The following is a 23,493-nucleotide window of genomic DNA, read 5'->3' on the forward strand; positions in this document are numbered from 1 at the left end:
CCCACATGGGACTCATAAACATTACTTTATTATTTTACTTTTTAAAATAATAATTGTTGCCAAATTCAACGACCTCCCATTAAAACACCTTCTGCGACACCATGTGGCCTGGATTCAGTCCGTGCAACTTTTGATCTAGAAACATCCTTCCTAAGCTCCTTGAAAATAACTACGTTTTCAGAAATGATTGACAAAAGCTTCTTCTTCAATAAATGTTTATTCCATGTTTATTCTTGTGTTGGGATCACCATTTGTGAACGCCAAGATAAAGGACAAAGCAGCGACGCTCTGGGGCTCTCAGGACATGTTCCTGAGCCTGGAAAACACCGTGAGAAGGTAGGTCTGCAGCAAACTGAACATAGGCCAGAGGGACAGAGTCACTAGCATGCTAGCGTCAGGCGCAGGGCAGGGTCTGTGGCATTGGAAAGGGGCATGACAAAGGCTGGGCTTCAGACCCAGAGAGCCAAACCCCACCCACAAAGCCATGTCAGGCAGCGCCCTCAGTTAGTGTCCAAAAGTCTGTTAACTCATGTTCAGGGAGCACAAGACCAGAGAATCACAGTGCTATGAATTTCCTGCTGATGTTGTGAAGGAGTTTGAGTCCAGGGCCAAGGTCCTACCTCGTGCCAGGCCCCAAAGAGACTTGACACACATCATGGTGTTGATTCTGCACAAGAACCCTGGGGCCAAACCCGATTTTTAAAAAGTTTTGCAGGAAAACTCACGATCCCAAGAACTGGTACCTGTCTGAAGGATAAGAACCCAGAGATGATGGTTCCACCTTTTAAGCTTTTGTGCACCAGCTCGTCACTTGAGGGTGCAGCCGAGGATGACATTCCCTAAGCCAGGGAAGCATGCACGCTCTGCCAGGAATAATCGTAAACGTTGCTTGACATTAAAGTATGGATTTGGTTGCTTTAAATATTTCAATGTTGAATCTACTTGTCTGAATATAACCTTGGCATTAAATTTTTGTATGATTCGAATTAGTCTTCTCAAGTAAATGATATTTTTTAAACAATGACAATCTCAGACAGCCGAGATCTCCAACATTATTGTCACCACCATCACCATCTCCATGGCCACTAACACCAGGGTCCCCATCACTGTCTCTGCTGCCCCACGGCATACACCCCAGGGCCCTCTTGGCTCTCCACAGCCAACACCACCATCACCATCACAATCAGCACTTAAAACCTTCAAATTTGGGGTTTTTTATTTCAATAAGCTGAAGACAGAGCCTTGTGTCTCTTATGCATTCTGTGCAGTGTATCGGTCAGCACTCTGCTCCCTGGATGCTTAAGAACTTCCATTTGACGATCAAGATCTCAGTGTGCTCAGTACAAATGCAACCTAAAAGTACTTTCTAAAATCATTCTACAAAAAAATTACTTTTATTTTACCCAAACCCAAATGCAGCTATTAAAATTGTCAGCCTTTAAAGTTGCTAATGAAAACATTCTCTGGAATTGTTTGAAATAACACTATTTTTGCATAATTGTATTAAGATCTCAGCAAAGCTAATAAAAGGCTGACAGAGAGAGTCATGGCAACAGTAGGATAAACAATTTTACAGTCCAAACCGAAGGCTTGGTTTCAAACATTATGTTTTTATAAATGTTGTTTGGGTAGAGAACTAGAAACACATACTTAGGTATTCCTTACCCAACACCTTTTTAAAAAATTACATACGGTGACTAAAACACTCTAGGACAATATTGTTTCTTTGTCTTCATTCTCTATTATGTGTGTAAGAGTGTCTATGATCCTTTTTCATCCAGATACAGAGTTGAGTGAATAACAGGGGGCTGGTTGTCAGTTCCTCATAATGAACGAGCTGCACGTATAAAGCATCGGGACTTCAAATGCCTACAGAAGCCTGGAAGGTAACGAACAGTGATATGGGCCAGGCATAATAAAACACAGTGCAAATGGGGCGATAAATGGCAATGAACACAGGCAGATAATGGGAAATTGGTGGGGAACATAATAAGCTGGAACCCCCCCCCTCACCTAAATGTGGCAGCAATGGTTATGCATCGCTTGTCACGTAGCCAAGTAAGCCCAGTGTTGCTAGACCAATGGATTTCCTCAGAAGGCAAAATCAGGTTTTTCTTTGGAAGTCTCTGATTTTTAAAGTTGGCAATAAACTCATTTTTAAAATTAAAAACAGTGTGCACTCCAAGTAAAACACACCTGTGTCCTGGATTCAACCCATGGGCAGGCAGTTTCCAGTCTCTGGGGGAGAATTCCACACTAAGTGGCCATTAGCCATGGTCAATGTGCACAGGGCGGGTCCCCAAGATGGTGCCAGAAGTCCTAAGAAAAGCGGCCAAACTTCCCAACAGGCTCCGCTCCTGTAATTTCTGGAGGACAGGGGAGGACATAGTCAAGAACAACCGCTTCTGGAACTTAGAGCCTGAGAAGACCCAGCAGGCATGTCTTGTGTGCACGTAAACACCGTGTGTACGCGTGTCCGTGTGCACTACCAGTGGAGTCCTGGGGAAAAGGTGCCTTGGTCACCAGGATTGTATTTAGTGTCCTTCCTCTCTTATACCATCTCCCTCCCCAGTCCTGGGAGAGAAGAGGAGAGAAATAGACAGGGTGGCGGATCTGCAACAGGAAATGTGAGACCAATGGTACCAGCTCTGTAGACATGGAACAAAATTAACCCTTCCAATAAAGAGCAGAAGCCCATTCCACATCACTCCCCCACCCCTTCAGTCGTCCCCTGGCTACGGGGGCTGATCACAGTACCCAAAGCTGCCAGCTTCATCTTCAAAGCCAAAGGTCTCTCTTAAACAATAAAAATCAACCATACCCAGTAATTTTCTGTTTGGTCTCATCTGCTCTGCCCAAATGTGAAAACCGCCAGGGCCATTAGACACTATTACAAATCTTAGCTCTAGTTGGAAGCAGAGTAAATAAAACTCAGCCATCCGGGGAAATAGGTCTGGGGCAGAAGACATCAAAGGAAAAGGAGAGGATAAAAATGAAAGCTTTTCACAAATAATTTCCAACGGTGAATTTTTATTCATTAGGTTTCTCACAAACCCGTCTTACAGTGTTGATTATATATGTCCTTCTCTCATAGCATCGTGATCAGTTTCGAATGCCCCTCATGGCATATGAAGGGTCAGGTCCACGGACAAAGGGTATATCTACGCAGCGCAGGCAGACGCTCTGAACGTTCAGATGAGACCATGCTCATGTCTCCACATGCACATGCCAGTTCTCATTTGCACCAGTACAGGACAGCACACAACAGCGGCTTTGAACAACAGTAGCTTTGAAAAGCTTTGCACAGTAGCTGTGCAATCACACAACGTCAAGATTAAAGCTCAATTCCATTAACTACCACCTGGGTAACCTGGGCCAATTACTCCTCCACATTGGAAAACCTTCTTTTCCACCTGTCAGGATGGTAGAAAGAATCCAAAAAGAATGCACGGACATGTGTCAGGCACAGAGGAAATGTTCAGTGAAAGGCAGGTAATAAGATGTAGTCCTTATGTCAATGCTGGTGAAGTATAAACTTCCAAGAGTGTTCTCAGAAAAGTCACAATCATGGCAGAGTAGGCAAAAAAAAAAAAAAAAAATCAGCAGTTCCTACAAAAATCCCTAATAAATAACATTATATTTGTGGAAAAAAAAAATCTGCAGTTCCTAGTCTGTCCTTCGCTTGTACTGTTTTTATGCTGAAAATGATTCCATCTAAGGGGTGTCAGACTTTAGACAGTTGAAAGACATCAGAACTGCAGCCGACATTAACCAAAGTACATGAAGACACCATCTTCTTCCCCTGGGTAGCGTATCCATTTTTCTTTCGTATGTGAAGAATACAGGGCAGCCACTCTTTTACGTAATAAGCTATCTCCTTACATGCCCTGAAAATCACATTCTTCTCAAGGACGTGACAAGGAGAAGAGTGGGCAGCCCCTCCTCGTTAAAGCATCCGTCCACGCCAATCCTAATGCCCTGGACATTAAGGGAAATGACATCTGAGCGGGAACCACCACAGTGAGCGCCATGTAAGGCTATAAAGCCGTAAAAAAGGCGGAACCACTCAACCTGAGTCTCAGCACTGAGGTTCTCTCCATATCTGTCATTGGGACGTCAAGCTTTAAGCTTGCCTCTAATATTAGGTCTCATCAGATATATAAATAAGGCTAAAGTCACCATACACACTATGCTTATGAAATGTATTTAAATAAACTCATCATAATAATTCAAGTTCTAAAGTAACTGAGCTTGTAAACGTCTTCCTGCATTATTTGTAGTGTTACACTGCCCTTCAGTGTCCAAACGCCTGAACTGTTATCAAAACCTTTTGAACCCAAAGAAACATCTTCCTATGGACTTTTACAGTGAACCAGTCCTCTGATTTTTCACAAGCGCTCAGTGAAAGGCGTTGCTTTGGTTTGAACTATGCCCCCACCCAAAAAAATGTTAAAATCCTGACCCTTAGTGCCTCGAACATGACCTCATTTGAAAATTATTTAAGATGAGGTCAGGCTAGCTCGGGTGAGCCCCTAATCCAGTGTGAGTATTTGCCTTCTAAGAAGGGGAGATTTGAAGACAGATGCACGGAGGAAAAGTATGATATGAAGGTAGCAATCAAGGTAATGCGTCTGTGAGCCACATACCACCACAGATGACCAGCAAACCACAGAAGCCAGGAGACAGGCACGGGGAAGATTCTCCCTCAGAGCCCAGGAAGGAACCAGCCCTGCTCACACCTTGATCTCAGACTTCTGGCCTCTAGCATGAAACAATAAATTTCAGTTGTTTAAGCTTCCCAGTTTATGGTGTCTTATTACTACGCAGCCCTGGCAAACCAAGGTAGCTGTGTATCTTCCATGCCACACAAATACAGAATGACATTAAAAAAATGTCCCACTCATCTTACTTTGAAAGGATATACGAAGGGGGGCTCAACATGGAACAGATTATTGTTAAATTTAAACCTGGAGTTTTTAGTAACATCAACTGTTAGTGGAATTTGTTTCCTTTGATATTAATTAAGTTCTAGAAAGTTTTAGGAAAAATCCTGAAGCCTAGAACATTCTATGACAACATCACAGATGTTGTTTAACCTAAAAGAAAGGCAAACACAGGGTTTCTATTCCTTTTGCATTTATTCTGGTTGGCACCTGCGTCACAATGACCAGGTCTTGACTGAGTGAGAGTGGATCGTGCGGATCCCGGGTTACCCGGATTCTCATTTTCTCCTTCTTTTCTGCCTTGTTCATTGTTAGCCGGCTGTTTCACATGATATGTTCAGGATAGAGTAGGAAGGAAAGGACAGTCTCTGTGGGACACTCCTTGGCTCCTGAGATAGAAACAGGGAGGGACTAGGCATGACGGTTCCCCAAGAACAAGCGGGTAATGGATGGGCCCCTGGACGGCAGGGAATGAGTAGAACCGGATTCTCCTCATCAAGGGCCAGGGAATCTTCCCTAAATGGAGAATCACTCTAGGTGAGTGGCGGCCAAGCTGCTTCCAGCTCGCTCTGCTGACTCTTGACTTACAAAGAAACACATTCAATGGACAAACTAAGGCCAATGTTGGTTGCAAGCCTGCTATGCCTGCAGCCTAAAGATAAAATACATTATTACCGTATCGAGGGGCTTCTAGAGACAGGATTGGGGGGAACCATGAAAACATCACTGACACTACAATTTATCAGGTGCTCTTAATGACTATTTTGGTAGAGCACGACACTGACAGGAAGCTTTATTTTTGCTATATTTTGTGACTGGGATTACCAAGAATTGATCTTAGGCCGAGTAGTTAAAAGCTATTACAAAATTTCTGGCATGTTCTAGTCAATGAGAGCCTTAAAACTTCAATGCTCTAGGTGTTTCCAGAACCACGAAAGAGTTAAATTATCACTACTGTATGAAGACTTGGGAAAAACTCAGATAGAAAAATAGTTCTAGAACCAGGACATAGTATTTAAATTAGTACTACTGTATTATAAAATTAAATTTGAGAATAAAATTAATGAAAGACAAATACCACAGGATTTCACTTACTGGGTGGAATCTAAAAAAGAAAACAAATGAACACATAAAAAACAGAAATAGATTCTTAAATACAGAGAACAAACCAGTGATTGCCAGATGGGAGGGAGGTGAGGGGTGGGCAAGAGGGGTGAGGAAGATAGGAATAAACTTCCAGTGACAAAATAAGCAGCCATGGGGATTGGAAGACAGCACAGAGGGCACAGCCAATGACATGTAAGACCTTTGTATGGTGACAGGCAGTAAGTCCCCTGGTCACACTGAAGATTTCATAACCTATATAAAAATGCTGAACTATTCGGACACTCAAAACTAATACAATATTGTATGTCAACTACACTTCAATTAAAGATAAAAAGTAGTAAATAAAAATCATTAAATTTAGGGAAAACAGTTTTTTTTTCAAATGAACATGGGTTACTGTTGACCACTGTGCTGTACATCTGAAACCCATATGGGTTGTATATCGATGATACATTTAAGAAAAAAGAAAAAAAAGTCAAAAAAATATTTTAAAAATGAGATTAAATCCTCTTATATTAAATTATAATTAGATGATTGGGTATGATCAAGAATTATTATGGCTCTTTCTCGGTGCAGAACTTTTGGAAATGAATTTAGAAGATAAGGGGGTGTGTACAATTGCAGAATTACAGACATTCAAAGGTATGTGTCATGAAGTGCCAGGTTCTGAGAATTTATAAAATAGGGTCGAGAGAAAAAAGGAAGCAATTTTCACTGACAATGAAACTATAAGAATTCCAGGAGCACACATTGTGTAAAAGAGGAAATGAATATGCAAATCGTATGAAACCATGATTTAAGAATTCACAGACAGTGCCAGAGTTTCAAATCTCTCCATCTTCCTCTCCCACCAGGCAGGCCCACTTGCTACCTAAATTGCTACCTTCTTGAAGCCATTATATGCAGATAACCAAATTATAATGAAGCATGTGGCCAGAAATACTCATTTTCATCTCTTAAGTTTCAAATCCTCCTAAGCGACTTGCTAGAACACACTTTTTAATGTTATTTCATCCAAGTTTTTCTACCCATATATAAAAACTTAGGCATCAAAAATAAACATTCTTGGAAGCTATGACTGTCACATGGTTTGCAAATGGAGACTCATAGGCCAAATCTGGCCATGCTGCTTGTTTTTGTGGAGCCCATGAGCTAAGAATGGTTTTTACATTTCATTTCAGTGATTGAAAAAAATCAAACGGATAACATTTTGTGTGAGGTGAAACCGATACGAAATTCAAAGTTGAGTGTCCATGAATAAAGTTTTATTGGAACACAGCTTCTGTATTGTCTGTGGTGGCTCTCGTGCTACGCCGGCGGAGTTGAGAAACTGTACTCTTCCTTCCCCTCTGCCAGAGGGACTGACTGGAAGCCACTGAGAATCCACTGGGAGCCACTGAATCCTTCTGTTTCCATGTCCCTGTCCACGTACACAGGATGGGGAAGGGCACTTGATTCTTCTATTTTTCTTTCATTTTTGCTCTTTTTTTTAGGGACTGTTTACTTCTGTACAGTACTGACATTAGAAATACTTTTCAGGGCCATATAAAAACAAGAGTGACCAAAATATTAAAAAACAAGGGCACTAAGAAACTAAAGGGGACTTCAGTCTCTCATCTCAACTAGAAGAGGGCCACAGGGTGAGTTCATAGAGGCGTGAAAAGATATCACAGAAGTTAGGACTTTGCTTTTCTCAGTGCATATGTGAGAAACAGAGCTCATAGTGAAGGGACAATGTAAGTACAAATATAAGAACTTTCTGAAAATATGATTCATTTTAAAAATGAAATTGGTCTCTACTAGGATGGCTGTGCTTAAAAAAAACAGTGGAGAATAATAAGTGTTGATCAGGATGTAGGGAAATTGGAAATCTTGTGCATTGCTGGTGGGAATGTAAAACGCTGCAGGTGTGTGTGAAACTCATACCTTCTTCAGATGTTAAAAAGAAAACAAGAAGATGCTGTATTTCACAAATATATCAAGTCATATTAGCTGTTCCAAATATATAAATTACTTCATACATATCAAGAAACTGGATGCACAACGGTGTCATTCTTAATGCCCATTAGTTTCTGCTCCCCTGGGAGGTGTCTGAGCACATCGGGCACATTTCCCTCCCCGTGATTTCTGCACTTCTTCACTGGGGACTGGAAAGAGGGAACGGTAGGCTCGCCCCTCACAGCTCACCCCACATAAGCTGCCGGAGAGCGAGCAAAGGATTCACATGTACGAGGACTTCTTTCCAGTGAGCTACACTTTGACCGATGATTGTTGCAAAGCACGTGACTTGAGAATCTTGTTCTGACTTGCCTCGATAGTAAATATTTGCTAATTAAAGTGTAGACATGCATGCACTTAATACCAATCACCAGGTGTATCCTGCTGATCAGTGTCCTTTTATTCCCCAGGATACTGTGAATAACAAGACAGCCAGAGATGGGTGTTGGCAGTGACAAGGAGAAAGAGGTTGAGAAGAACACGTTTAGGAAATTCCAGCTCACCGACATTGCTCTGCTCTTCAGTAACTAAGGTAACAATAAACCCATGAATACCGCCCTGTGTTCGAGGATGTCATCCCAGAGGTATAGAAAATGAAGGAGTGGTGTTCATTTCTTTTCCCCATTAAGGGAAGTCGAGGTGGGAAGAGGTCAGACACAACTGCGGGGACAGATCTGATCCACTCTGCACGGCGGGCCCAGCCCACGGGCAGCCATCCTGCGCGTGCTCAAATGCCCACCATTCATACACTGGGGTAGGTGATACGAAGGAGAATGGCACTGGTCCAAACGAAAGCTTAGTGGCTTGTTACTAATGATTCATTATAAATTGGCATCCATGTCAAACGTGTCATTGTATTGACATGACATAAATAAGTCATAAAGAACACACTTGCCCATTTCAGAATGGATTTCCTGCTTTGTGCCATTCACTGTTTCCTTCCTCTATTCAACAAGTCTATACGCGCTACTGTATAATAAGCTTTCCGTTTTTAACCTTACTCCTTAAAACAATGTTACAATTAAGGGGGAGAGCTCAGACCAGACACACAGATAAATTTACCCTTTTAGCAATTCAATAGAACTTGGTAACTCTCAAATTAGAGTGGTTGACATGTAATAACGAATGCGTCCACACGGTGGCACTAGAACTCCAGGAAAGTCAACCACTCTCAGCCTGAGAGATTACATCACACATCTTTTTTCTTTAAATGCCCCCATTTTATGCAAAAATATTACAAAAAGAGAATAGCATAAATTAGAAGAATAGTGGAATCGTCTTTCAAAAGGGTTGTGAACTCAGGTTGAGTTCTCCACACCGTGCATACCTATGACCCATAGCGCTGGTACCAAGTCCTGGGCACCGTGTATTGAGCACAGCACAGCACCCCATGCTTCCCACATAATTAACATCTCATCTAAGACTTAAAATACTACCTTCCTTGAGTGGTAGTTGTACCTGTTTGTGTTTTAAATGATGAATCTGAGCCCTCCAGACTTAAGTGACTTACCGAGCCCTCCCCAGTGCCCAGTCTGTCAAGCAATGAGGCCACAAAGAGGGGGACGCCAGTCCCTGGCCTGGAAGGCCACAGCCCAGCTGGGAGACAGGCCTCACCACGCAAAGGCAGCCTGTGACCCAGGAGACCCGAGGCTTCGTGGGAGACAAGGGCCTCCGGCTGACCTCCCAGGGGCTCAGGACTAAGACACCCATGCAAACGGGTGACAGCCAGAAAACTCGCCCACAGCGGCTGTGCTTTCCCTGAGGAGCCTCACAGCCGGCCTCCAAGCGATGCTGTTCCCAGTCCTCCCTCCCCGTTAGAGCCCTAAAGGCCCACCCATTTCTCTCTGCTTTCCACTCCCCGTGCCAAAGGACTGACTCACAGTCTTTGGGGCCAAAAACGACTGGACAGGATTCTCGCTCTTTTCAAAAGATGCTGAGTTGGCTCCTCGCTCAAAGGATGATTCACTGGGAACAAAACCTTGTGGAGAAAGGCCGATCACGGTCATTTACCTCATTCAAGTCTCAACAGCTGGAGAGCAGAGAGTTTCTGCAGCCTGTTCCCCTGCAGCAGGGCTGAATGTGACCTTTTTGTGCCCGGGGGTGACCACACGAGGCAGCTGGTCCTGCTCCTGAGCAACACGGAGGCGTCATGAGCAACACTGGCATCGAGCCTGCTGGGTCTGAGCACACTGCCTCTTTGTCATGCTGGGTAAACCGTCACAACCTGAGGTTCGCTATTAGAAATGTAATGAAATATTTGGGACTAATAGGAGACAGCCCTTCATGTGTATTTTTTAATTCTGGTAAAATACACATAACACAAAATCTACCATCTTAACCTTTCTTAAATGTACAGTTCAGCGGACTTAAGGCCATCCACACTGTTGTATAACCAGCACCACCCATCTCCAGAACGCTTCCCATCTTGCAAAGTGAAACCTGTACCCAATACACACTAACTCCCCCTTTTCCCTCCCTGGCACCTGTGATCCTACCCACTGCTACCTGTCTCTAGGAATTTGAATATCTACTTACCTCACCTAAGCGGGAAAAAAGTATTTGTCTTATTGTGACTGGCTTATTTTTCTTGGCATTGTTTTCAAGGTTCATCCGTGTTCCAGCATGTGTCAGAATGTCCTTCCTTTTCAAGGCTGAATAATATTCCACTGTGTGTATACACCACATTCTGTTTACCCATTTTTCCCTTAATGGACACGTGGGCTGCTTCCCACTTTTTTGGCTATTGTGAAAAATGCTGCCACACACATGGGGATGCACAAATATTTCCTTGTGACCCGGCTTCCAAATCTTTTGGGTGTATATCTAGGAGAGAAATGGCTGGATCACATGACCAATCTTTTACAATTTTTGAGCAACTGCCAAACTGTCTTCCGTAACAGCTGCACTGTTTCACATCCCCACCATAGTGCACGAGGGTTCCGGCTTCACATTCTCATCCCCTGTTTTTCTGGGTCTTGTTTCCCTGCTGGTTAGTAACCCTCCTAGGGGATGTGAAGTAGACCTTTAAAAACTCTTTCCAAGGTTGACATTCTAAGAAAAAACCCTATTATAAAACGTTGCAGTAGCACTTACGGTCATAGAAATACGTCATACGTTTGAGATTTAAATTCCCGCTTCAAATTCCACTGGGAAGGATGCTGGGTCAGAGGGGAGACATGTTAGGTAGGTCCCAGCCCCTGTGGCCAGCACTTCTCACTCGGGAAGGAAGGGACCAGGAACCTGAACGCCTTTGTGACGGTAACTTGGTGAAGTCGGAATTCATAAAGGTTCACTAAGTTGTAAACCCAGAAAGGGCCGCCAGTGAGAGCAGAATGCGAAAGTAACAAAACATAATGAAAATGACCATCAACAGCTCAGCCCAAGGGAATGGTTTTCCATCAGTGTTCAGATTGGAATACGCGTTTCCAGAATTCTAAAACTGATGGCTAACTCACACAGCTGGGGGGAAATACAAAGGACCCAGGGCTGTGCGGTTTGCAAAGTCGGTCCGTTAGGGTGAGTGACTTTTCGTCTGCTTTATCTGCCAAGCCTCCTGTTGGGTCCAGAACTGTTTTAAAAAGCCAGGTGATGCACTGGAAGATGTCTCTCCAAGGGCTTCGTTTACAGGTTGGTTGAGAGTTAATCTCTGGAAAGCATTGCTGTCAAGGAGCCAAGCACCGTCCCCAGTCAGCCAGCCCCGGAGGGGACCCAGTGCAGGAAAATCCCTTAGCTTGAAGCCTCCATCAGTAAGGTATGGGTTGCATACAGGGGAACTAGCAGAATGCAGGGAACAGCAATGAACTGCAACTGGGAACCTGGATTTGACTTGACCTCCTTGGCTGTGGGCAAACCTGCTCAACCTCTTTGAGCCTCCATATTCCCAGTGTAAAAAGGGGGTGCTCACCCCCCCAGGTACGGACCGCAGCATATGGGAAAACTTCAGCACACAGCTGGCTGTCACTAAATGCTCCAAAATCATTACTTTTTACAAACAGACACTAATAGAATGATCCCAGAGAGTTCCCTTCCCGTCGCTGACCCCTAGGTGGGGGTCTGTCTGTAGCTGAGGGTGTGGCTTCAGTCAGTGTTCACAGAATAGATGCTGACACAGTGGAATTCTTCGGACACCCTGTCAAGACCTCTGATAAACAGCTGTGCCCTAGTAGAGACCTGGATGAAGCCATCATTTGCTTAGTCACTCACTCTGACCAGGGTGAGATGGTTCAGGGCGCTGGCCCCCCTGGCGGCTGTTGAGATGACGAAGCAGCGGCCCCACAGTCCCACCAACCCTGCGGCCCTGGGAGCAGCCCCTCCCTCCCGCCCCCAATGCCCTGCAGGGCTGGGGCCCCAGGCACACATGCACCCAGGTGCCCGCGTCCTCTGCCTCTGCTGGCTGCACTCGATTTCCCTCTTTCCACCCTCATGGGAGGTAGTTCTGCCACCATGAACCTTTCAAAGGAAGGGAAAATGCTCTGCAGAGAAGTGCTCCACGTGTCCTTTTCTGATCGTATTCACTGTCCTCTTGGATTTTCTAGAATTTCCCTGACCCACGTGTCTCTTTCTTCCTCTCCCCGGGCTTCTCTGCCAGTTAGTGCCCTGCCCACCTATGGCACCTCCCAGGGCCTTGTTCGTTTGGCTCCCCACGGACCCCCACCCCTCTGGCTCGCTCGCTCACACACACACACACACACACACACACGTGCAAGGCCTCTCTGTGTGTCAGCGCCCTGGTCCTGGCAGAACCATAACGGTGTCGCTGCAGGGCCCTCCATCACCATGGCAACGGGCATTTGCAGGCACTGCAGACAGACAGCTCTCACTGAGGCCAGTGCCTGTCAATCCACACGTGAGTGCATGTGCTTAAAATAGAAGTTCTGCGAATAAAAACAGCAATTAGGGAAATCTGGAAATCTTTCTGAATGCGGCCTCAGTTAGCCCCGCGACCAGCCGACTCCCTCGCCCACTGTCCTACTCCACCGTTGTTCCTGACAGAGGTGTGGGCCGCGGGCAAGCCAGTTCTCCCTGGACACAATGCCTCCTGCGAGCGGGGTCAGCCATCCTCCGGGACTTTATGTGAGGAGGAGGATCTCCAGTAGCAGGTGTGGCCCTGGCAGTCCCTTTAGAAAATCTGACACCGATCCCCTTCTCCACTCCAAAAAAAAAAAAAAATTGAGATGCTTGAAGCACCAAAGAGGAGAAGAGGGAATATTTAGGAAATGATCAGAGACATGCAGTTCAAAAGGAGCTGAAGCATCAACAGCAGGAAAGCAGAGGCGGCTATGAAGGGACGCGGTTGGGGGGTGGGGGGTCTGCTTATTTTGCAATTAGCAAAGCATGTAAGTGATTGACAGGTAACTGACAGCCCTGCAGGCACCAGTCAAGCGGTTACTGCAAGGAGGGGCCGCTGGCAACTTGGGCCCTGCGGGTGAGGGACCCGGTGGCAGGCAGACCCAGGTAGGCTGGCCGATGTGCCACCGGGTCCACACTGCCTCTCCCAGGCCCTCCACTGCCCCCTTTCCAGAATCTCCCTCCCTTCTGCCCAGGTGCCAATGGGCAGAACGCTAGTTAGGGGTTCATTCTGAAACTTTCAATCATCTCAAAGAGGAAGATGGAAGAAACCAGTATTTTATCAGGAAGAAATTCACGTCCTGAGCACAGAAGCATTACTGAGGTGTAGCCACACTTAGGAAGTGGATAAAGTATATTATCCCCATTTCACATGAGGAGGTGAGGGAGGGTCAGGAAGTTGAGGGTTTTGTCCTGAACTCAGTCTAGCAAGTGACCCCTTAAATCCTAGGACAGTTTGTTCCCATTACACCTTCTCTTGGGTATCTGTTCGGCTTTCATTGTTCTATCTTGGCTTGGGACATACTTTTAATCAGATCTGAATAGCCAGCTAAAATTAAAAGCACCTATTGAGGATGTAGAATTGATCACCTCTTTCACAAAACAGCAATTTTCGTAAGTTGGTTGAGACCAGCTTCTCAGGATGGTGTTCCGTGCAGATCTCTGGCAGGTCTCTGCACCCACCATCCTTGGGCTGGAGAAATGCAGACACCCTTGGGACCCTTGGGATCTCAGGAGGCAGACCAGAATCCTTCCGCAAGCAGCAGCAGCCTGCATTTCTCAGCAGACGCACCCTGGGCTTTTTGGTGTGTAAACCAGCCAGGAACAGCGTGTTCCCTGTGTGCTGAGATGTGCTCAGGGAGGGGAGACCTGCAGAGCAAAGGGGAACGTGGTAGGAAGGCAGGCGCTGTCGCCTCAAGGAGGTCTGGATAATTAAAAAGTCATTTATGTTTGCACTGAGAAGCTTTAATGTTTTTATGAAAGCCTCTTCATTGTTTTTGTGACATTTTGCATTGAAAAATCTTAAAGTTACTTGCCCTGGTGTCTCGTTAGCTGAGCAGAGAAAAGGGTGGGCCGTGTGCCCGGTACGGTCTGGGGATGGGCTGAGAATGCAATCTTGGTAGTGACTCTTCTATAAAGGCAACGACATCCACACAGCTGGCTGGTCCACAGCCTGTCACACAGCCACGGGAGACACGCATCGGGTGGCTGCACCCGCAGGCAGCTGGGCGAGACCCCCGGGAGGACTTGGGCAGGTCACTGGGAGACTGGGGCCAACTGGGCCGGCCGTCTGCCAAAGCACCAGGTCTGTCTCCGTCCTTTGCAAAGTGGGCTCCTGCAGGGTGGACTTGGTCCAGCTGCGTCCTGCAGCCAACCGAGGTTTATGCTTCACCCCCCTTTTCAGGGGAGGGGGAGACTTCAGCAGACTTACCAGGAGAGATGCTTTCTTTTCTCACTCAGAGCAGGCAGGTGCTAGACGCTGGGCTTGACCTTTCTGCACAGTGTCTGATTTCATAGTTAAAAGGACCTGAGAAGGGTCCTGCACATCTCTGTGCAGATGAAATGGAATGAGGCTGCCTCCAGTGATAAGCCATAAGTGGGGGGCCCAGGAGGAACCCCAGCCCATAAAACTAGCTTCTTTTCCCTCAGATTTCAGGCAGCCCAATGCTGTATGCTCCACAGGCCAAAAGCTTACAGTGTGAAGGGGTTCTCTGCTAACATGGGACTCGTGTCTGAGCATTGCTGGGGTGTTTATGATGTGCTGTGTAATCTGCTGCCCATTTCCTCTCCGCCAGGCCCAAGGAGCACCCCCAGCCCCAGGGGTTCCCGGCCTCGGCTTGGCCCACTGCGTCTTGTGCTCATGATGGCAGGGCCGGCCTCCTGCCGGACCCGCTGCTGGGCTGCACTCTGGGGCCCTCCCTGCCCTTCTAGCCACTTCTCTTTCTCCTGGAGCCTCCCAGCCCCACCAGCCCCTGCGTTTCCTCCTTCAGTCAGTGACCCGGGCACTGCCATCTCCGGGCCTCCAGCTGCAGAGGGCAGCCCCCAAGTGGGACATAGCAGTGGGGACAGGGTGCCCGGCCTGCAGGCACTGCATGTCACTCTCACATGAGGCAGGGGCGCCTGATTGGTACCAGTGGGCACCACCAGCTGCTCTCTGCACTCCTGGCCCCACTACCAACGCCCTGCCTGCATTCCAGGAAGGCCACGGGGCAGCTGTCCCACACGAGCGCCCCGTGGCTCTGCGACCCATCAGCTCAGTGTTTGGGGGATAAAAAGTATTCTCACTTTCTGATTCCCACCCCACAGTTTAATATTCATTTTACCATTTGTGGAAACCCGAAGGAGCAGCCTAACAGGGCCTCCCCGCATGCAGACAGCCTCCCCCTTACTCATGCTGCCTCCATCTGTGGTTCTGTTTTTCAGCAGCTGACCCCAAGTTACAGAAACTGTTCCGCCTCACTGTCTTCTGGAATGCTAGCGCGTCTTGATAAACAGCAGTTTCCATGGCGATGACAAGGGAACCTTGCACATGTTGCACTGAGCTTCTGATTTTTATCTTGAACCATTAGCTTTCACCCACAGCTCATTCATTATGCATGTGCAGTAAAGAAATGGCTGCAGCCCAGTACATTTTAGGAGACCTGCGTGAGCAGGGCTGCACCCAGCCAGGAGGGGGGCCAGCTCCATGTGGCAAGAGCCACTGGGAACCGTGTACCAGCACCCTCCGGCCTGCGGGCACAGCCACCACAATGCGAATCTACCCTCCCCACAAATGCTAAGTGAGGGATGTCATAAATTATCCCATGATTAGGGGGTAATGGGCCTGGTATCTCTGCCGTGTTCTCTATCACCCATGCCTACCACCCATGGTCCTCATCTGAGCTGACTCCCTTCAGCTCCCTCACGACATATGTGCACCGGAAAACTATGATTTTTTTGTCATAAAATCACTTGCTTTGGAATTTCAAAACATGACCTTCAGAGAGACTTCTTCACCTTTATGATATAGAGAGACATTTATCACCTTCGAGGAAATAAGGAACTGATATGTGATAAACAGGAGTTCATAGGGGCCAGATAGAATCACTGCACTAGGCATTCCTTAATACTATAAATCTTTTTTTTTTTTTAAAGAAAGCACAGATCCGAGGTAGCCAGTTTTAATTATGTTCTTTTATATACATCCAATGAATATGAAAATTATATCTGAAGACAACCCACTCGGGAAGAGACTGTAATGAGCAGAGAAAATACATTCACCACCCTGGGTCTTTGTTCTCAGCAAAGTCTCCCTTTTAAAATCCATGAATGCATTGTCCCCAAGGATATAAAAACTGGCTGAATGTCAGAGCACAATCTGTACTAATACTAAATATCAACAGAAGATTTTTTTAAAGCTAATATTTATGTGTGGAAGTAATGTATTTTCTGATACTAAAAAATTATGGCATCTATTCATTACTTATATTTTGTAGTATGACAGCCCCAGAGGAACCCCTCTTCAGATTCTGAAATAACCCTTTCCACATCCTGCCTTGCTTGGAGAGTGCTAACAACCGCACAGCCTCTAAAGGGGGCGCAAGATTTTCCAGAGCTCAGCAGCTTTGTGCCTAAATCAAGGCCTGGGACCAGGTCTGGGTGATCAAGGGGTTTAAACGTCAGCCACGTATTTTAAAGTACTAAAAGACGAGAGAGATAGCTTGGCACCAGGTTGGCAAGGAAACAGGCTCCTTTTCCTACTGAGCGAGGAAGCGTCTTTCCCAGCTGGCTAAGGTGGGGGGTTTGCTGGGACCCTGCAGAAAGCTTCATATTTCCTGGGACTGTGGAATACTACGCACCCCTGACCGAGGGGGCGCCCTTGAACATCAGTCACATGTGGCTCCTTCGCCTGTTCTCCCTCTGCCTGGAGGGCCCCTCCTGGCCCCTCTGACTGTCTTCTGCCTCACAGCCCCCCGGTCCTGTCTCCACAGCAAGCCTTCCCCAGCTATTCCCAGGCACATGTTTGTGCCCTTCTCTGAACGCACTGTGAGTTGCTCTCATATAACAGACGTTCCTTCCCCTGGGTCCTAGACACAGACCCCACAGCACTCACGTGAGTGAATGCATATGACTCCAGGCCAGGCTGGGACATCTCCAGGTTCCTCCCGACACCTGGGTGGAGCTGTCTACACTCACGGATCACTCCTGATTAAGTCAGGGCAGTCGCTTCTAAGCCCATTGTGAACTCCATGACTTCACGTTATTGTTCTTTGTTAACTTTTAAACAAATAACTAATGCTGGGACTTTTTCTTAGGGAAGTATTTCTGAATATGTCAACCAAGTTATTTAGACTGGTGGATTCTTTTATACACAGTGTCTACAACATAGGCCTGGGGAATAAAAAACTGACTGTGGGGAATCGCATTTTCAAATTCCTGCAATATGCAGTGACAGCTTCTGTTTGCCTGGTGACCTGGGTTCCTGAAGGGGTGAGGACAGATCCTCTCCTTGGCGAAGGCAGGTCTGGTTCAAGAGCTCCTGGTGAGTGTGAGCTGCCTGCCGTGGTCTCACTTCCCATACCAAGTTCCTCATCTATTTGGAAAGAATGCTAAGAAGGTTTTAGCATCACCTTGATAAGGCTTAATGCCTGGAACACACCACATAAATCACCTAAGATGGCAAAAAGTAAAAACAAAAAAAAAAACAACGAAATGCCATTCCTAATCATGAAAATTATGTTTTAGGATTTTACCGACCTGAATATATTTTGGTTTAATTGCTACTCTGAGAAGTCCAACAGAACTGACCACAAATGGCCAAGTGCTTTCTGATCCACACCTAAGTCACAGACAGTACTCAACTCCCACAGAACTTTCTAGCTCACACTTCTTCCTCCTAAAATCCTCCGCTGTCACCAACATTCATTTCTGTTGTTTTGAAACCCAAAGTGGTCTGACCCCACTTAGGAGACACATCATCCCCTTTGATGTTTTTAAAGACTCCTTTAGATAATGATCTCTGACAGATTGTCCAGGCTCAAGTTTCTAAAATGAAGAATCGCAGTGCACCATGTGGGCACTGCCAGGAAGATGCCACCATTCCTTATTTCGCTTGCTTTCTTTAAGAGAAAACCTTCTTTTAGGTCTGAGCTCAAGAAAGAAAAGGTAAAATCGGAGGGACACAGAGGCCACCTTCATGCATTCCTAACTTCCTACTAGAAATCTACAGCTGAAACTCCATGGTCACCTCCAAGCTTAAAACCCCCTGTCACTGGCCTTTCCACACACTGGGGCTCCTTGCTGGCTTTCCCCAAAAGGTCACCGACTCCAGACGGTCCCTGTTGCAACACCTTAGCATCTTTCATGTCCAGTATGATCACAGGTCCCGTCTGCCTGGGATGGTGCTGGTTTTGCCTGTTTTCTTGGCATTCAGACATGTTTAGCATTTGTTCTAGAAGTCCCCCCCACCCCCAGCTGGACACCAAAGTATATGCTCCATGTTTCTTCTTGTTCCCCCAAATCTTGATTTTTCCTTGGTGATACTTGGCCATCCCCTCCTTCATTTCAATCCCCCCATCTTTATAAGCTGCACTGATTTAATACTCCCCTGTCTGTGATCTCCAATCTCTAATTAATTAAACCCATGCATCTGCTGCTCTAAAGCCCTCAATTTCTCCATATTATTTAATGCATAAAGTGTAAATCCAGGTCTTCAGGGCCTTTCACATCATGGCCCTTATGCTGTTTCTCCAGCCATGTTTCCAATTACTTCCTCATGTAACATGTGAGTCCACCGAGTCACCTGCTTGGGACTCACCTACTCTGTGCACTGGCTTTGCGGTCCCACTGCACAGTCCGCTCCTGCCCTTTCATCTAAGACCCAGTCTCCTCCTAAGACCCAGCTCAAGTCTTCCCTGGAGCTTCCTCGGCTGTCCCCTGCCCGCAGCCACCACTCCTAGTTGACATTCCTGCAGCAGGAACCCCCTGAACAACGAGCCTGGCACTTAGCAGAGCCCACCCTCCGTTCTTCCCTGCCTTTTGCACGTCTCTGTTCTCTCTCTCCAAGTAGATCTTTAGCTCCCCAAGGGCAAGGACCTTAGAATTCTCTCCTCAACAGACACAAAAGTCTGCTCACAGCAGACCTGAGGTAATACGAAATACAGGACAAGCACAGGACCTAGCATGTCGTAGATTTCAGGTACTGACTGTGAAGTCTGGGGCAGGGGCTTAACTTCTCATTCTCAGTTTCTGCATCTATACAGGGGGGATGATGGGGGTGAAACGCCTGCCTCGCCTGCATTACAAATCATTATGTGGGGCAGGTGGGTCTGCTACAATGACAGAGTCCTATACACATGAGAAATGTCTTCACACTGGTAATATTAATGCCATCGAGCTCACAACAATCGTATCACGTAATGCTTCAGACACGTATCATGAGGACCTGAGCTGACTGCAGGCTGGGCAGCCAGTCACTGCAGGATTCAAATCCAGCTGCTTTCTCTGAATACTCAGGAAAAAGGCACTAGGAAATGCATAGTCTTGAAGTTACCATATTTCACTTCGTCTTTTCAACGCCCAAGTCTTTTAAGAGCTGATTATGGAATATGAAAGGCAGGAAGAATGGGGGCAGGGAGCTGGCTGACGTGCTACTTCTGCTAGCACTTCAGACTACTTTCAACTCCTTTTCTCTCATCTGCAATACATCCTTTTGAGATGTTGGAACCACTACTGTGAGGCCTCTGAAAAGAAGGAAAAAAGGGATGGAAGCAGCATGCAGCCTAAAAAATCAAAACAAACAAAAAAACCTAAGCCATTTAGTAGGGGTAGACCCAGGGCGTGGTAGTTTTGTTTTGGAATGAACCACACTTTACAATTCCAGCTCCATGCTTGATTGAGGTATTCCAGCTACGCAGCTCTTCTAGAACTTTCCATGCAGCAGCAATCTGTGCCTTGATGGATGCTTGTGGCAGGAGTCAAGTGAATTAGTCAGACAAAATGCCAAGTGTGAAAGTAGGAAAGGAGTTCTTATGAAGCTGCTTTTTCTTCAGGAAGCTTCCCGCACCACAGATTCATCGATCACATTATAGCCCACAAGCAAAATTTTGAAAGAATAATGCTCAACTGACCTCAAACCGCACATTCTTACTAAAACATCCTCGCATCAGCTTACAAGCTGATAGAAGGCACCAATTTTGCAAGACAGTTTGCCCCTATATTTGCCAGCTGGAGGAGCTGCCTGTCCCTTTAGAAAAAATATTTCACATTCCTTCAAGCTTTATCATCAATGATTGGCTTAGATGAATCAGAGGCTCCTAGCAGCTTTTGCCCAAGAGCAGATTTGACAAATGCAGCATTATCCGGACAGAGTTCAGCCTCTGATTCAGTCTTCAAATGCCTGGCACTGTACATGACCTTCCGAACCTGACCTGAAGCTATTATGGGCTTTAACATTTTCAAGCCACTGCGTCATTAAGCAACTAGCATGCGATGACGGTATTGCTCGCTCGCCCACTGCCCAGACACCACGACGCATTCAAATCGGCAAAGAAAGGCACACAGGACAGCAGTACAAAATCGGCCCATCATTTCAAGCCATTCAAAAGCACATAGGTTGTAACTGTAACACATTCAATTTGGAAACGGAGATACGCCACAAACTCAGAAAGCTATGAAGCGCAGTTTGTGAGTGTTCATCAAAGAGCATATGCTCCATTTTTTTTCTAAGGGTTTTTAAAGGTAGCTTGGTAGTTATAGTTTCTCCCTTTTCTTTTTAAACCTCTTCTCCAGTATAATAAGATCAAGAAAAGAGAGATTCTATGTTCAGTTATAATTACAAGGGTTTTCTTTTCTATATCAAACTGCTGATATTCCCTCACTTTTTTTTTCAATATCATATTGGAAAGATAAAAGCTAAAGGACTTAGTCGGAAAGGATTCAGTGGAGGAAATTAATTAATGTTTAAGTGAACTAAGTGCACTTTATTACTAAATCTGATGTTATACATTTTCGATTTCCTGGTTGATATGTGACAATATTTTTAATGAGACACACATCAAAATATAATAAAAGGAATAAAGAAGAGGAAACCAATCTGGTAACTTTACTAGCAAAACCAGTGAAAAAGGACACTTCTGCTTTTCCATAAATGTTCCTTTATTTTTACTGAGACCGGTTTGAATACTGAGGAATAATCTGGGAGGCCCTTCAAGCTCATCAATGATTGACAGGAAATTATCGTAATGAAAATTTCCCTTCTCCCTAAGTCATAGACAGAACACTGCCTTTTCTGACAAAATCAAAAGAGGGTAAATAACGGAAGATTGCTTATTTTTAGTGGCAGGCTGAGACAGACAACCTGAAGGAATATAAATTAACCCAAGGATGAGATCATGCAGTTTGCATAAATCTTTGTTTCCTCACTGGTACTGCAAATGCAAACCTAGTCGAAATGTTCCAGACACGAGCAAGCAGATTAAAAGAGTTTGCCTAAAATACCCTCTAAATTAGACTTTTCTTAAGGCCAACAGTATTTTTGCTCTACTTTCAATTTAAACAAGGTCATCAATGCTCTAAGTAGGAGGAGGGGAGGAACACTCCCCTTCTCTGGAATTCACTCAGTTGTGCCAGCCCTGCAAAGACCACATGCTGTCCATTCCCACCGGTGATGGTTAAGTGATGAGTCAACCGTGCTGGGCCACGGTGCCCAGATACGTGGTCAAATGCTATTCTGTAGGTTTCGGTGAGGGTTTTTGGCATGAGATTAACATTTTAAAAACAGTAACTTTGAGTAAAACAGATTGCCTTCCACAATGCAGGTGGGCATTATCCAATCAGTGGAAGGCCCAACTGTCACAAGACTGACCTCCACAAGCAAGAGGGAATTCTACCAGCCGACAGCCTTCAGACTTGAATTGCAGTTTCTCCAAGTGTCCAGCCTGATGGTCCACCCTGAAGATTTTAGACTTACCAGCCTTGATTGTCACATGAGCCGATTCTCTAAAACAAATACACACACACACACACACACACACACACACACTCTCATTACCCTCTTTGTTCCATCTCTACGGACAGCATAACTTTATTTATGCACATTTAACACAGCCAGTGAGCATTCAATCACTTGGCCACAAAGTTATGGAGCTATTTCCTTAGAGCTTTTCTGCTTTTTTAACACTCTGATTGCTGTGTTACTTATTTTGCATGCAGTTAAATCCCTTAAAGCCCCTTAACCTGTTCCCTGCACCTGCATGAAGGAGGATAGTCTCTCAGCTAGGCAAGAAGTTTAATGAAGCTTTGAGTAAAAGGGATGGTGGAAAAGCCAGTTTCCAAAGTGTCTTCTTTCTCCTGGGGCTACATCTGGGATTCAGAATTAATTCTAAGATCAGACTCATCCTCAGACACATGCAAAGCCAAGGAAACAGCCCATCTTTGATGATCTCATGATTCCCTCCACTAAGCGTGAGCGATACAGTCTAGATCGAGTTCTTTTAAATGGTAAGGAAATACGGGAATACGTTATTGATGAAGGCAACCCCAATCTAGCTGAAACCTAGACAGATAATGATTATCTCTACTCTCTCCTCTCATCTCCCATTTTTAGGGGGAAAATCATGGTAAAGCAGTAGGTTGAAAACAATTTGTGGCAAAGCACATTTTCCCTTTTCTGGCTTTTTCCAGTGTGAATAGAACAAACACGGCTTTCATTTCAAGCGCTGATTTCATTTTAACAAAGGAAAACAGTTCAAAAGTCGATCACATGTTTTCATCTATCAGTAATTTTTAATACCGATGGTCATGAGGTGCTGGTGGCCTGTGGGCTGATTAGGTTCTCTGACTAGATTGAAAATGACTGGTTTGCAATGAAAACATTCTTTCTTATCCAGAAAGTTCCACATAAGGTTCTAAGTCATGAGTTTGCAATGCAATGGTATTTACATTAGATTTTTTTTAAAGCAAACAAAAAAACCAAAGTATGCTTCCCGTGGATTAGTTACTATCAATTGCTTTCTTGCATTATACAGAAATACCTCAGCTAATGGATTGCTTCAGTCCCTGTTGTTCTAGTTATCTTGAAGCAGCAGTGTGTAGTATTTTGGCTTCAAGTTTTATTACT

General features: G+C 45.5%; 1 protein-coding gene across 4 annotated transcripts in view; it reads right to left on the minus strand.

Annotated features, from left to right (window-relative positions):
- Positions 1-23,493, minus strand: part of DCLK1 (doublecortin like kinase 1) — a 287,302-nt gene that overhangs the window by 157,124 nt on the left and 106,685 nt on the right. The window contains exon 1 of one of the 4 annotated variants that reach the window (XM_073229251.1): positions 9,929-10,069. The exons of the other annotated variants lie outside the window; for them this stretch is intronic. Within the exon in view, the coding sequence (XP_073085352.1) occupies positions 9,929-10,054 (126 nt within the window). The 5' untranslated portion in view covers positions 10,055-10,069. Of the gene's footprint in view, positions 1-9,928; positions 10,070-23,493 lie in introns of those variants that run through there. 4 annotated transcript variants of the gene reach the window in all.

Source organism: Manis javanica, chromosome 1 (assembly GCF_040802235.1).
Source record: "Manis javanica isolate MJ-LG chromosome 1, MJ_LKY, whole genome shotgun sequence".
Taxonomy (NCBI): Eukaryota; Metazoa; Chordata; class Mammalia; order Pholidota; family Manidae; genus Manis; species Manis javanica.